The sequence below is a fragment of the Ictalurus furcatus genome, chromosome 28 (genome assembly GCF_023375685.1).
Source record: "Ictalurus furcatus strain D&B chromosome 28, Billie_1.0, whole genome shotgun sequence".
Taxonomy (NCBI): domain Eukaryota; kingdom Metazoa; phylum Chordata; class Actinopteri; order Siluriformes; family Ictaluridae; genus Ictalurus; species Ictalurus furcatus.
In genome coordinates, this window is record NC_071282.1 from 13,409,108 (window position 1) to 13,423,523 (window position 14,416).

Here is a 14,416-nt window from a genome sequence, read left to right on the forward strand (position 1 = left end):
GCGGTTAGGATAAAGATTTGTAATTAATGTGTTGTATTTCACGTGAAAATGCGTATCTACTTGCAAGGGTAGCAAAACCAAGTGTGTGTGCGTGTCTGGTGGTCTGTTCGATTCTTGGCCCAGCCCCTACTCTTGCTAAGCATTAGGCTGCTGAGACCAGATTCTTCTAGATCACTGAGATTCTGCAGCCATTTGGCTTTTTTTTTTTCCTCAATACAGCAAAAAATGAAGCACCTCATCCTCTAAAACAGCTGCTCACTGATGCATCAGGGTATGGTGAGATGGGACAAAGAGATGGTGTGGGAGAGACAGACAGATGGAGTGAGAGGCATTGTGAGAGAGGGGGGGGAGAGGAGAGAGAGAGAGAGAGAGAGAGAGAGAGAGAGAGAGAGAGAGAGAGAAGGGTGTGGACTAGAGAGAAAGAGGCAGGGAAGGAGATAGCAGAGAGACCGGATCTCCCAGCATTCCCACTGCAATGCAATAAACCAAAATGGACAGCAGGTTAGTTTGCTAGTTTACTCAACATCACTTTCATTCAGAAAAGAATGATCTTGACATTTCCTTTACATGTGCACACAGCATCTGTATGTCCATAACCACACCCTATGTACTAGCCTATATACTGCACTAGCTAGGGAGTTTGGCTGTTCCATAAACCATGTCTGAACACATAGTGTTGAATAGTCTGTGCCGAAATCCCACAATGCCCTGCATTAGGTGATGTCCAAGTGCTGTAGTCTAGGGGATGAAAAGCACCCAGAATGTACCCTTGCAGTTTGTAGGAAATAGGTGAACAGGACTCAGTGCACATGTCCATAGACAGTACCTTATACACCATCATCTATAATGTTTAAACGTTGCCTTCAGTCAAGAGTTCAGCTGTTTTTAAGGCACGTACGTTTTAAAGCACCGTCAAAAGCTTCAAACTACATTTCCCTATATTCCCAGCTCCTAATTTTAAGCTTAACATCGATTCGCCAAATGCCCATACCGCGCACGCCCACTTGCCCATATAAGGATTGTTACCTCACCAAGCAGGACCACGCCCCATTTGTTCAATGATGACGCAATCGGGAGAAAGTGTAAGGAGGGGGAGGGGCGTCCTGTCGGCACGCGCAGAAAGCACGGAGCAGCTGCAGCGGCGAGAAGGAACGCGGCGCTTTCCCTAACCGCATCATATTCACTCTTTAAAAAAAAAGAAGCAAAAAGACACCCTTCAAGTCACGTCTTCTAACTGAGACATTCATTTCAAGCCAAAATGGTGGACCGCGAGCAGCTGGTTCAAAAAGCCAGGTTGGCCGAACAGGCTGAGAGATATGACGATATGGCAGCTGCCATGAAATCGGTAAGTTGGAGAACCGAAATGCTTTGATCATTTTGACTGACACATGACCGAGAGCAATGCGTTTTACGCACGAGATCATATTCCGCCTGGTCTTGATGGTTAATCACTGACGGGTAACAGACGCCTGTGTGTCTGAGCATGCAGCTGATTTCTCCAAACCAATATATGCAATAATGCCACACTATTGATACGTCATTTCATGAATCATTTATAGATTATTGTTTTATTTCATTTTATCTTATTTCTAGCCCTTTGACTGAAGTGAGTTAAAATGACCGGTCCGAATATGACACACATGCAGTCGCGTCGCCTTTTTTAATTAAAAAAAAAAACACCCGACTCTGCCTCTTCCTGAAGGTCTTCCACCCTGGATTTATGCCTCGAGCTTGACATAAAATATCTGCATTTTATCGATACGGAATGATTTGGGGCGATGAGACTGTCGTGATCGAGTGCGGTGTGTTTGATTTTGGGGCGGTGCCTTTTGCCACATCCCTGTGCACAACGGACCATGGCCATAGAAGGACCGAGCTTCAGAAACCATATAGCACAAATGAAAGCCTGCTATAACGCTTCTATAACATGCGTCTAACGTATAACGTGCCTCTATTATAATCTAAGACAAAAAATATATATCTAACCCGAGAAGAAAACGACGCACAAAGAAACGTGTGAATTCGTTCACTTTTAGTGGGTTATTTCAGACAAACCGGATTACGCACGTGCCAAAATGGAAAGGCAGTGACAGACTGGGGTGTCCCGGTTCTGGTGTTGCTCTGTGACAGCAGGGAGAATCCGTTATCAACCGTATTATAAGCCAAATTCATTGTAGTGAAGGATGCAGCGTTGCCCCACGTCGCCTCGCTTTGTGTCTGTCTGAAGGCGCATAACGAGACAGTGCGCGAGGCGTTTTCATGACTGATTCATAAATCACTGTGGGTGATCTGAATTGTACAATTATCTCGTTGTGACAGTTAAAACGATTATCTCGACCCCACAGTCCGGTATGGCGAAACCAACCCCCCCACCCATCTAAAAAAAAAAAAAAAAAAAAAAAAAAAAAAAAAAAAGGCGTGTGCAGGTTTTCTCCCACTAGGCGTGTCGCAGCGCGTGCCAAGGTGCAGAGTCCGTACTGCACCATTTCGTGTAATCCATCAACCCTCACCCGGAAACGGCTACAACCAAGCAGGACACAAATATGTAACATTTTAAATGTGCATAAGATTTTGCCATATTTATGTAGAACTCCTCATAATGCCACCACCCCAAACTGAGGCAATACCTTAACATGCCTACGTTTTTACTGTCTGATCAGACATTACAACGATACGTTGTATTTAAAACATATTTCGTTTGATATTTATTGTTATTATTTATTATATTTATTTATGCATGTTAGAGGCTACACCCTTATAATGTCACCACCCACCCCATAAGAACTAGGGCCGGCTAGCCACAATGGTGGCACAGGGTGGAAGCCACAATAATTCTGATCTCAGATCACGTCTCTGAGAGGTCAGTTAGTCCTATGTGCTTGTGCAGACTTAATGAACTATATGGAGGTCTTGTCGATTTAAATAATAATAGTAAATTGTAGAGTTTTACTGTAATCAGTAAGCCGTAGAACAGCAATAGAATGTGCTATTATTATTTAGTGCGGTAATCTATCAGTGGATCAGTTCAGATTATGTCGTCATTTATTTTGCACCAAGCAACAAATCAGATATTCTGCAAATGCATAATTAGGTGGTACCTCTAAATGTGGTCTTGCGCCTGTTTTTTTGCTGTCTCATCTCTAAAAAAAAAAAAACTGAGTATATGGTTTTTAGAGCCAACCTTATATTTAACTATTAGCCAAAGGCAAGAACTTGGACATAATGATGTTAGAAATAGTCTTAGCAATATTTTTTTGTCATTATAATGACATTCTGTTGGGGAAAAATGTAATATTTAGCATAGTGAAAAACATTCTGTTTTCGGATTTCACTTGTACCTTTCATAAATACAAATCCCAAATCTTTTGTTAATGAATCACTGCTATAGGTCCTGATTATTGCAGCTATTTACGATACATTATGGACTATATCAGAGAATGTTGAGGTCTTGCCTCAGGCTGATGAATCTCTCACTGCCGGCGCTCTTGAGCGGAAGGAGCATTGGTCCATTAGGAAGCGAATAGGACGGGAAGCCATCCGCTGATGAAAAATGCTATGTCATGGTTCGATTGAGTCTTTACTTAGGGGAGGGCGGGAGGCATTGCCCAGTGTGTCTTATCTTTGGGTTATGACTAAGGGAACTAAGGGAACATGACGAATCTTGCTGCTCTCTGGGGCATCATCTGATATGTTGCGATGTGATTAGATCATTTAGATACAGATTCATGCCACCTATTTGAACCTTTTGAAGGTTTACAGATTGGATGATTGATCACATAAGTATTACACTGTGTTTTAAGATATTCACCTGCTGTCAGTACCACCATTTTTCAGAGCTCTTTCAGAGTATATCACATTTCCCAGACTCAAGATTCAAACACCCAATAAAAGCAGAATGTCTGTTTGAACAGAGGGGGATGTCTGATGTCCTCTTGATACAGAATATAGGTTTCAGTGGGAGTTTCAATCTTAGATCCGTCAAAAGGGTTCATCAGTGACAGCGAGCAAGTAGGATTTGTCTGAAACCACACCCGCTTTTCCATCGAGAATCCCTCATTTCATAATCTGCTCCCATGGTGACTCAGTAAAACGGCACAATCCTAATCTCACCGATTTAATAAATTAATCAGAGTGATGGAACAGGCTTTAAAAATGACAAGTAATGACCAAAATTATTACTACTGTTACAGGAGAGTGTATGCTTCTGCATCTATTTTCAGTGTAAGTATTTTGAATATGAATCATATTGCTGTAGCATGAAATGGATCAAATCAGGTTTTTATACTTTTATTTGTCTAGGGATGACAGAATCTTATGTTCATCTTGTTGTGGTAGCAGACCAGTTTATTTGTGTGGACCAGAGGTCAGTTATATTTATCCAGCAAATGAAAAATGTTATCTCTCTCACAAATCAAGGCATTAATGATTACAGGAAATTGCAGACCATACTTCCTAGGCATGAAATGAATAGTGAATAATGAATCTGGAAAATTCCCGGTGTCTTCAGACTGACAGATTTTATTACCTTTCCCAAGCATAGGGACACGGTTTTGAATTGAAATTATGAATGTAATCAAATCTCAAGGCTTATTTCATACAGTTTTTTAGAATATTTGTTCTTTTAAGAAATGTAGATACGCCTTTATGTTTACTGTAAAGTACAAATAAATAAATTGCACTGATCCAATCCATCAATCAATCTAAATCAACCTAAAGTTTATAAAGAATAGTTACTATCTCGACACTCACAACATTCAGTCACCCATCAACCGGGCGACTCATTGTCATGATGTCATGTTGCCCATAGCAACCCACCACCTTGTTTTGATTCCAGGGGGAAAAATGATTCTATATTGCAATTCTACATTCTATATAACAAATTGTAAAAGTACTGCAATGGGATTAAAACTGTGTACCTAAAGTGTTTTCTTACCGTTACAACTGCAGAGTATGCAGATCTTGTCCACCTTTACGCACTGATTTTTGCTGTAACGGTCACTTTATGGTTATATAACACTTCATACTACTTCATACAAGAATCATTTATTTTCCTTTCCTTCATTTGTCCATCCATTCTCTTGTCACGTATTTTTAGTGCACCATCCACTGTCAAAATATGACAGCACGTAGTATATAACACGATAGCACTGTGCCTCTACTGCCCTAGAGAAAAGATGGCTGAATCCTTCAAGAACAGAGCGAGAGGGAGATCATTAGAACACAGAAAGATGGACCAAATATAGACATTGAGACAGATAAATCAATATATAGGCAGACAGTACCCATTTACAACTGTGTATTGGGTTATCAGATCACAATCAAATATAATTTGATCACATTCGGGGGTAAAATATGTTTACACTCACACAGCATGCACTGTGATCAGAATATGATAAAAACCACTAAAACACATTTGGCAGTGTAAATGCAATTTGTACAGTATAACTGCATCAGCCTAGCAGTCCTTGTTTTGTTTTTGGGTTTGTTTGTTTTTTTTTTAAATACAACATCAAATTATTCGAAACAACCATAGCAAAAGCAATCCTGTCAAATTCACTTTTTCTGCAAAGTGCTGCCTTCTATCAGGTACCTGTTGATGATGATCCCTTCCATCCTGCTTCTGTCATACTGACTGTACACACTTTACATATCTAGCTAGTATATTTGTATATTACCAGAAGACATAAGAAACAACCACAATGCATACAAAATACAGACACATGCAGTATATACACCAAATTGATGGTTAGTCAAATCTTAATATCCAGATACAGAATGCATGTTAATGCGAGGTGTAAATGCAGTATTACTCATATGCTTGATAGGATAGGAATTAAACGTGTCCATTCTGTCTTCCAACCCATATATCTACCACTACCTATTCATTTCCACTCTAAGACTTTGGCAAAATGATTTTCTTGTGAACATTTCTGCACTCCTAATCTAACTAAATATCTAATCAGATCACTATACATGCTACCGTTACTGTTAGAGCTTTATGAACAACACTTTATTAATTCTGTTATCTGTGTGAAACAACAATCACAGATCAAAAATAGAACCAAATTGCCCTCTTGCCTCGTTCAGGAGTTATTGCCCTGACACTCACTGAATCAGTTTTAAAATGAAGACATATTATAGACAGTGGATGATAGGTAAGGGTTAATTAATGCTAATCAGTACTGAAGGAAGCTTTTAGTGCCAATCTAGCCATATTTGGTCAGAATTATAGATACTTCCTGACGCTGATATTAAAAAGCCAGTTTAAATGGCTTGTGGGATTGCATTTCTTATTGACTTTCTTTTTTTTTTCTTGCTCATGGGCTTCCAGTGAAGATAGTATAGAGACAAAGAGATAGCACCCATAGCAAGAATTTTATAATCTTCCAAATTATCTATCATTCCATGATTGCCTGAAGTGTTTAAAATGTCTCTGGATACCCGTACCAAGATGACTTAATGTGCTTTTAGTAGCAATAATTTTCTAACACAAAGGACATTATCTGCTTCTAAAATCACAGTGATCTCCCTGGGCAGGATTAAACTGATCAGCCCATCTTTGAGTTCTTGGAAGAATGGTGGATATTTTCTTAGAGGTGGAGGCACAGACAAAAAAGTCAACTGAAGAAGGTGCCACATATACAATACAATTCTTTATACTTTATTCTCGTTTCTTCCTTTATCTCCAGCTATTTCCTTCTTTCTCACCTTATTGCTTTTACAACCACTCAGCATGTCAAAACATACAATCAAGGTCCAAAGTCCAAAGCTTGCTCATTTTAACGGGCAAAAGATTAGGCGCAAAAAAATCTTAGAACGACTTCAAAAGAGCTCATAGACAGTGCACTGCTTTATCCATGCAGTATGTTGCAACACTGGTTGTGAAACACTGCTGACTATGTGAGTCTGTGCCTCCAGTTTCGGTTCAAATTCAACATTTATGCCTTTCTTTAAAAGAGTGCACTTGCAGCCATTTTATGGCTTACATTTGAAAAGGTCACATGAGGACCAAAGCATGTTAGGCTGGTTTTATTTTGGGTGAGATACTGTGCAGATTAAAAGCATTGTGGTAAATTATGTTTTTCTTCAAACATGTCGGGACTCCATAGATGCCGTTTGCAGTTGTAGCTGAAATGCTGAAATAGGTTAGAACCTGAAATATCCAGGTTCTTTACTTGATATTAAAGTCCCTTACTCAACATATTGCTTAATATGTTAAATGAAATAAGAGATGGGTTATAGGCTAAAATTAATAAGGTATATTTATCTTAAAAACACAGTGAAGCCAAAAGACACGCCATGGCTTCTTGCATTCGAAGCAATGAATTTAACGGGTAATAAGCAGAAATATTCAGTGATTAAATCAAGTAACATGATGTAGTCAAACAGATGAGAATGACTGGTGTCCGATGTTAGCTTCTTAGTTTTGCACCGGCTATTAGGCTGAGTATCTAACAAGTAATCTAGTCTTTCTTACCCAAAAACATCCTTAGATAACAACATCCATTCTTCACACAGACCTGCAATTCGGTTAAGGGCACAGTAAGACATACTGTAACCTATAAAAGTAAACAAAACTTTGTAGTTAAATGCTGTTACATGATAGGGCGGCCTATTTGTCCTATGCACAAAATTTGGGCAAATAGTCTTGCGGACGAAATCAAATGCCCCTCATGTCCTACCATGATGGCAAGGCTGGGGGCAAGTATATTATTTTTGGGGGGTAAGATAGATGTCCATTCCTCAGGGGAGATTAGCTCATGTTATGCTCAGAGCTCCAGTACAGACACTTCACATCAAACATGTCTTGGCTGATAGACTAAATATGAGGTTTCTACGAGAAAACGCTAATATATCTTCAGTTAATTATTCGTTTAAAATATAGGAAGGGCTGAGGTAGAGCAAATGTCATGCAGCTATAGCTGGTGCAGACTGGTTGATGGAGTAAAGGATAATCTCCAACACTCACAGCTGCTGCTGTGAGCAAGCAGGCTAGCTGCAGCCTCGGCTTCGTGCCCAACCCCCACACTGTACACCCACACACTCACTACTGCACTTGTGCCCTGTACTCTCATACACACACACACACACACACACACACACACACACACACACACACAATCACATATGCACATATCTCATTTTAACACATACCCACACATAATTGCTGCTATTACTCTGTATGCACTGTATGGACACACACACACACACACACTTCACTACTGTTACACACAAATGCATATACCGTCACCCACACATACAGTGTGCATCACTGCAAATGCACTGTCAGTGTATCCAGGGCTGCAGCAGAGAGAGTCCTCTGCAGCCAAACAAAGACGATCACCTTGTTTCTATGGAAACTGAAGATTGTGTGTGATATAGTGCTCTATGCTTACATTTGCAGTCTGAATCAGAAAAGAGACATATGTGAGTCTAAGGAATCGGCAAAGGGTGACGTAGTGTGCCTACTGTTTTGCTAAGACACTGTGTTCATGATTGGAAATTGTGGTAAATTGTAGACTAAATAGACTAAATCTTAGACTAACGACCTTCAGCGTGTCACTGTGGGCCTTTGTCCTTAAGTCATGTCAATTTGTAGATTTGTTTTGTTCTGCTAGAGAATTTGTTCCATTTCCTGGTAAATTTCTCACTCTGCTGTACATTTAAATTGATTCATTTAGCAGATACTTTTATCCAAAGTGACTTAGAAATGAGGAAATACAAGCAAAATTGTTGTAATGTATCTTCGTTAATGAATTACGAGTCAGGCTTTTTTTTTTCCCCCGCCATTGGTAGGTCACACCACAGTCAATCAGTATTTCATACTCTGAAGTGTGACATACTGCAGGTGTGCAGTGAACTCCAGAATTATTGGCACCCTTAAAATGAGCAAAATGATTGCATAAACACTGTACACAATGAATCAAATTTTCTATTCAAACAATTTTGACATTTTCTACCTAAAATAATTCGTTTTTACTTAGCAGAATTTTCTCAATAAACATATGCATATAATATTATTAACACCCCTAAAGAATATTTTAAATACAAATGACCCCACATATGTTGAAGATCAGAATATCAACACTTATTTTATATATTACTTGTTGCTCATATTCATGAAGTGTGAGTAGTTCTGGAGTTAATTGTACTTTATCGGCTCTGGTAAAAGCAAAAATACTGATTAGTGTCTTCTGACTGACTTTTTTATGATGAAGTTTCAAGACCATAACATTGAGCTGAAGATGTTATTCTCTTGCTGTGGATAATCATCAAGAGAAGGATAAAACAGTTAAAAGGCAAAGAGCAGCAAGTCGTTTGTCTCTTTTTGGTGATGAGTGCTTATCACCTGCCATTCTGCATATTAGTTTTGGAAATAACTGATATATCGAGCTGTCAAGCTTTTCCTAAATGCAGGACAGGGGATGGTCATATTCACAGCGACTGATCCTCCTGCTTGAAATACAGCACACTGGCACACTAGTGGTAGTTAATCTGACCAGTGTGCAAGCATCACTTTTGGGTCTTTCCCAATTCTTTGTTATAAATTAAATGAAGTGTTCACATGTACATAGTTCCCTATCCTTGCCATTTCAGAAGCAGACATTGAAACAATGGTCATGGGGTCATTAGTCATACAGCAACAACTTTAATTTCAGAAACCATCCAGAATAAACCAATAAAACAATATTTGTCCCAAAATAAATGGACTAGATTATATTAAATGGACAAATAATAAGAAGAACCTTTCGGCTAAGTAGGAAAGTAAAAAATGATAATGAGATTTATTTGGGTTTCTAAGATAAATAAGAGACATAATCATTTAGCTTACAGCTTATTGTTGTATATATCATTGCAAATGTGGCATTTTTAACAATTTTTTTTCTTTTAAATTGTCAGCTTGTCTTCTGGAAACAGCTAGATAGAAACTACTTTACTATTCTAATATGGTCAAAATGTAGTTTTACATATTTGCAATTACATGTATCAAATGTGTATTTCATCTGCAATATCTTAATACAGGATACTATTCACACTATTTGGAAAGTATAGTAAGTCAGATGTGACCTAACCATGGAACAAGTTTCCAGCAGTATTAACAACACAAAGCCATTGTGTCTATAAATATCCACTGGACAAATCCTTGCAGCAAAAGTTATTAGTAGCATTCATCCCTAACCACACCCCCCCTTCCGAAAAAAAAACAACAAAAAAACAGCAGCTTCATTCACAGTGAGTCAGTTTATCCCTTACTTCCCCTCGCTTCATTCATGTGATTTTATTCTGATCCAGGAACACTGTGCACTATGTTTAATTCTTGTACTTTGCATCACACAAGTCAGGACAGAATTGTTCTCAGGTCAGCGTATGAGGTCAGGCAACTGTTTTTTCATTAATCGTCTGAGTAAAGGCACAGGAGATTACGCAGGAGATGACCCTAATGCTTTAGCATTGCCTGCACAGCTCAGACACTGCATCATGGGGTAGTCAGGGTAACTTTAAAGATAAGATTTCTGTACAGAAAAAAAATATTTCTCTCAGCAAATAATAGGGTGTTAGAGGAAAAGCAAATGCAGTGTGTTCTTTTTTTGCAGTGAATATCAGTTTAAAAAAATACTTCATGCTAATGCTGCAAATAATACATGTAATTTAGGGCTGGCTAACCTAATGGTTTACTGAAGACAAACTCAAAGGAGGGTTAAAAAAATTTCTGAAAGCAGAAAAAAACCACTGCATATAATATAAAATTGTGTATATATTTGTATATTTATGCAAATTTTTATTTGCTCGAGTTCTTTGCTAGTGGTGATTAAAACATATGAATTCTGTTCTCTGGAACATTCTAACATTACCGTTAAGAAGTAATGGAAAAACTATTGGTTATAATTAGCTATTACCTGATGTTGAATAGGTGGTAGAAATGAAAACTGTTCTTATTAAAATCATTGGAGAAACAATGATAGATATCAAACATAAAATGTGTAAAACATGTGTTTTAGGATGATCTATAGGCTATCTGAAACACACTGTCTCTCGTCCTTCTGTTCTACAGGTGACGGAGCTGAATGAGGCACTGTCCAATGAAGAACGCAACCTGCTCTCGGTGGCCTACAAGAACGTGGTGGGTGCACGGCGCTCATCATGGCGTGTCGTCTCCAGCATTGAGCAGAAGACTTCAGCCGATGGCAACGAGAAGAAAATTGAGATGGTGCGTGCCTATCGTGAGAAGATCGAGAAGGAGCTGGAAGCCGTTTGCCAAGACGTGCTCAACCTGCTCGACAACTTCTTGATCAAGAACTGTAGCGAGGCACAGCACGAGAGTAAGGTCTTCTATCTGAAGATGAAGGGTGACTATTACCGCTACCTGGCTGAAGTAGCTACCGGTGAGAAGCGTGCCGCTGTGGTCGAGTCCTCCGAGAAAGCCTACAGCGAGGCACATGAGATCAGCAAGGAGCACATGCAGCCCACACACCCCATCCGTCTCGGCCTGGCGCTCAACTACTCCGTGTTCTACTATGAGATCCAGAACGCACCCGAGCAGGCATGCCATCTGGCCAAGACGGCTTTCGACGACGCCATCGCCGAGCTGGACACGCTCAACGAGGACTCCTACAAAGACTCAACCCTCATCATGCAGCTGCTGCGAGACAACTTGACACTCTGGACAAGCGACCAGCAGGACGACGAAGGCGGCGAGGGCAACAATTAAAAACAGAGAGAGAGGGAGAGAGATGGAGAGGCAGAAGAGGAGAAGACCCTCAAGAATTACCCGTTTCCTAGCCGTAACACACAAGAAAACATGCGTGCTCACAAAATAATATGAAAAATAAAAAGAAAAATAAAAGCGTAAGTGAAAACATTTTACGAAAAGTGGGGCCTGGTGGAATGCTGGCAGCCATGTTCACTGATGGTACAACCGCAACTGCAGTTCTCTTTGATTTTCTGAAAATGAATTGGATAAATATAAACCTTAAGTTTAACAAGAGGTATGCCTCCAATTAAAAATGTGGTTTCGATTAAAATCATCACAATAAAGGTAAAAAAAATCCCTTCTTCTTCAGTTGCCTCGGCAACACTTGCCAAAACAATACTTTGAGGAAGTCAGTAAGTCAGTAAGTACAAGATGACTAGGGTTGAAATACACCCCAAACACTGGCGTAGGTACTGTTCTTGTAGTGAAACATGACGTCAAGCTGCTTATTTGCTTGTAAGCGTGGAGTAAGGGTGTAGGAACTGTCAGGGGAAGACATGTTAAAGCTTGAGCAAGAAAAAAAACATAAAAAGACAAAAAATAATACATGGAGTAAAAAACTTGAATGTCATAGCCTCGCAAAAATAAGAGTTTGCAAACAGGCTCCAGAGAGTGTGAAAGGATGTTATTTTGTCTCTGTTAAACATATTTGTGGATACTGATGTGTGCTCAACAGTCAGTCAGCCATTTCTTTACAGCCGACATAGCGATTCAAAATGCTCCACAATAATCGAAACATCACTGTGGTTCCATGCTGCAGGTCTATGATCAAGAAACAGTAGTTTAGGTATACAGTAGCCAAGTTCAGTTTTCCACCCATTAAATACAATGCTATTTCCATTGATGGCTAAAACAAATTGTTGTCCTTTCAGTGAAAACTGTTCTTATTATCATTATTATTATTATTGATATAGTTTGAACATTTAGAGTGTCAAGGGTGACCCACACTATAAAAACATAGGTCTTTATTCAATATCATTACAATATAGTACCATAAACCACAACATACACTATATATAATCTAACTTGTAATGATATTACCCTAAAATGCAATCTGTCCTAGAAAAGTAATATAGAAAAAGTAAAAAAAAAAAAAAATTTAAAAAAAGAATCCCTGCGGTTTAGTCCTGAAAATTTTAACTCTCTAAAGCAATCCTTAATCACTTGGATCCCTGTCGCGATACACTGAATGGAATCAACTGGAACCATTGGCTGTTTTTCCTTTGTCCATGGACTGAAAGTACAATTAGAGACAGAGCACTGGCAATGTCAAAAACGGGAGATGATCTTAAAGCAGCTTTGAGGTTTGTGGTATTCTTTACTTATTTTTTTTTTTGTTTGTTTGTTTACTTTTTTTAATTAAAAAAATGCACTTGCCTATTATACTGTTTCTCAGTGTAAGATGATTACTGCTCCAATATTCTCGATAATACAATATTGTGCATGCTGGTGATGTATTTATATACCGTAGCTTGACTTTATTAACTTAAAAAAAAAAAACTTGTAGATGTTATGTATTCATAGGAACAAGAAATGATTAGAATTCAATCTGATTATTATTTTCTATTTATTACTTTATATTGGATTGTTTAAATTGATTATGATTTTTTTTTTCATCTATATTTGTTTTTTTCCTTGCTGAAGTATGCGATGCCAAAATGGTGAACCATAAACTGATGCTATAGTGACATGCAATTCTTGTATTTGGGTTTTATTCAACAGAAATACAGAAAGGACAGAAACACCACTGTTAGCTTAACACTCTCTGTCCGGTGTTTTGTCGTGGCAAAAAAAATCAAAGATCACATTGTAAATCTATTTGTTGTTCTTTCAATGGCCTTTCCTTTTGTGCTTTTTCTGTCACATTATACAGTGAGATGTTAAAAAAAAAAAAAAAAAAAAAAAAAAAAAAAACCACAGTGTTTATCAGTTCTTCTGAAAACTGCATTTCTTAAGGAATTCACTCACGGACCATAATTTCCTCTTTCTGTCTTTTTTTTTTTTTTTTTTACTTTAGCTGTCTCTCCTGATATCGTAAATGTGAGTCATGTAGCGGATGCACACGAGAAAAATAACAATAATAATAATGATGATAATAAAAATGAATTAAAACATCACAACATTCTTCTAATCACATTTCAGTGCTGCTGCAGTTGTTGTATTGTACATGAGTCACATCCATATGATCATTAATGGAAACATGTCTATGAATGTGTTGCTGCATTGTGAAAATTCTTAACTGTTTCAGGTTGAAAAAAAAAATCTATAAAATGGTGGCACAATGTTAAAAATTGCTATGAACTGATCAAATGATAAAATGAAAATGTACTAATGAATGTATAGTATAATATAGTATACGATGTAATGAATGTATAGTATAGTATAGTATAGATGGCGTAAAAGCCACTAATGAACAGAAAACTTGAGATGTGTTCAGGCTGGCCAGCTGTAATTAATTACTTGGACAGAGGCACACTGTTCAATTCCCAGTGTCTCATTCTGTGCCATCCTGTGCCATCTTCCAGGCTGCTAAGAACCTCGTTTGCTGAAGCTGAATGTAATGCTACCATCTGGCTCTTAGTTTCGGCCAATAGTTTTGGTTTGTGGTTTGCTTTAGAGAGCACTCGATGCTTTTGCACAAAATAGTATATTAGATAAACATTT

The 14,416-nt window shown here is 38.4% G+C and overlaps 1 protein-coding gene across 1 annotated transcript; it reads left to right on the forward strand.

The window, feature by feature from the left end:
• Nucleotides 1-1,055: 1,055 nt before the first annotated feature.
• ywhag1 (3-monooxygenase/tryptophan 5-monooxygenase activation protein, gamma polypeptide 1) lies at nt 1,056-14,170 on the forward strand. The gene is made up of 2 exons (XM_053618232.1): nt 1,056-1,345; nt 11,054-14,170. The coding sequence occupies exons 1-2, from the start codon at nt 1,259-1,261 to the stop codon at nt 11,708-11,710; spliced, it is 744 nt and encodes a 247-aa protein (XP_053474207.1). The 5' UTR covers nt 1,056-1,258; the 3' UTR covers nt 11,711-14,170.
• Nucleotides 14,171-14,416: the final 246 nt, after the last annotated feature.

Coding starts and splice junctions, on each gene's coding strand:
- ywhag1 (XM_053618232.1), top strand. CDS start 1,259: ATGGTGGACCGCGAGCAGCTGGTTCAAAAAGCCAGGTTGGCCGAACAG. Junction 1,346..11,053: donor TGGCAGCTGCCATGAAATCG/GTAAGTTGGAGA, acceptor TCTGTTCTACAG/GTGACGGAGCTGAATGAGGC.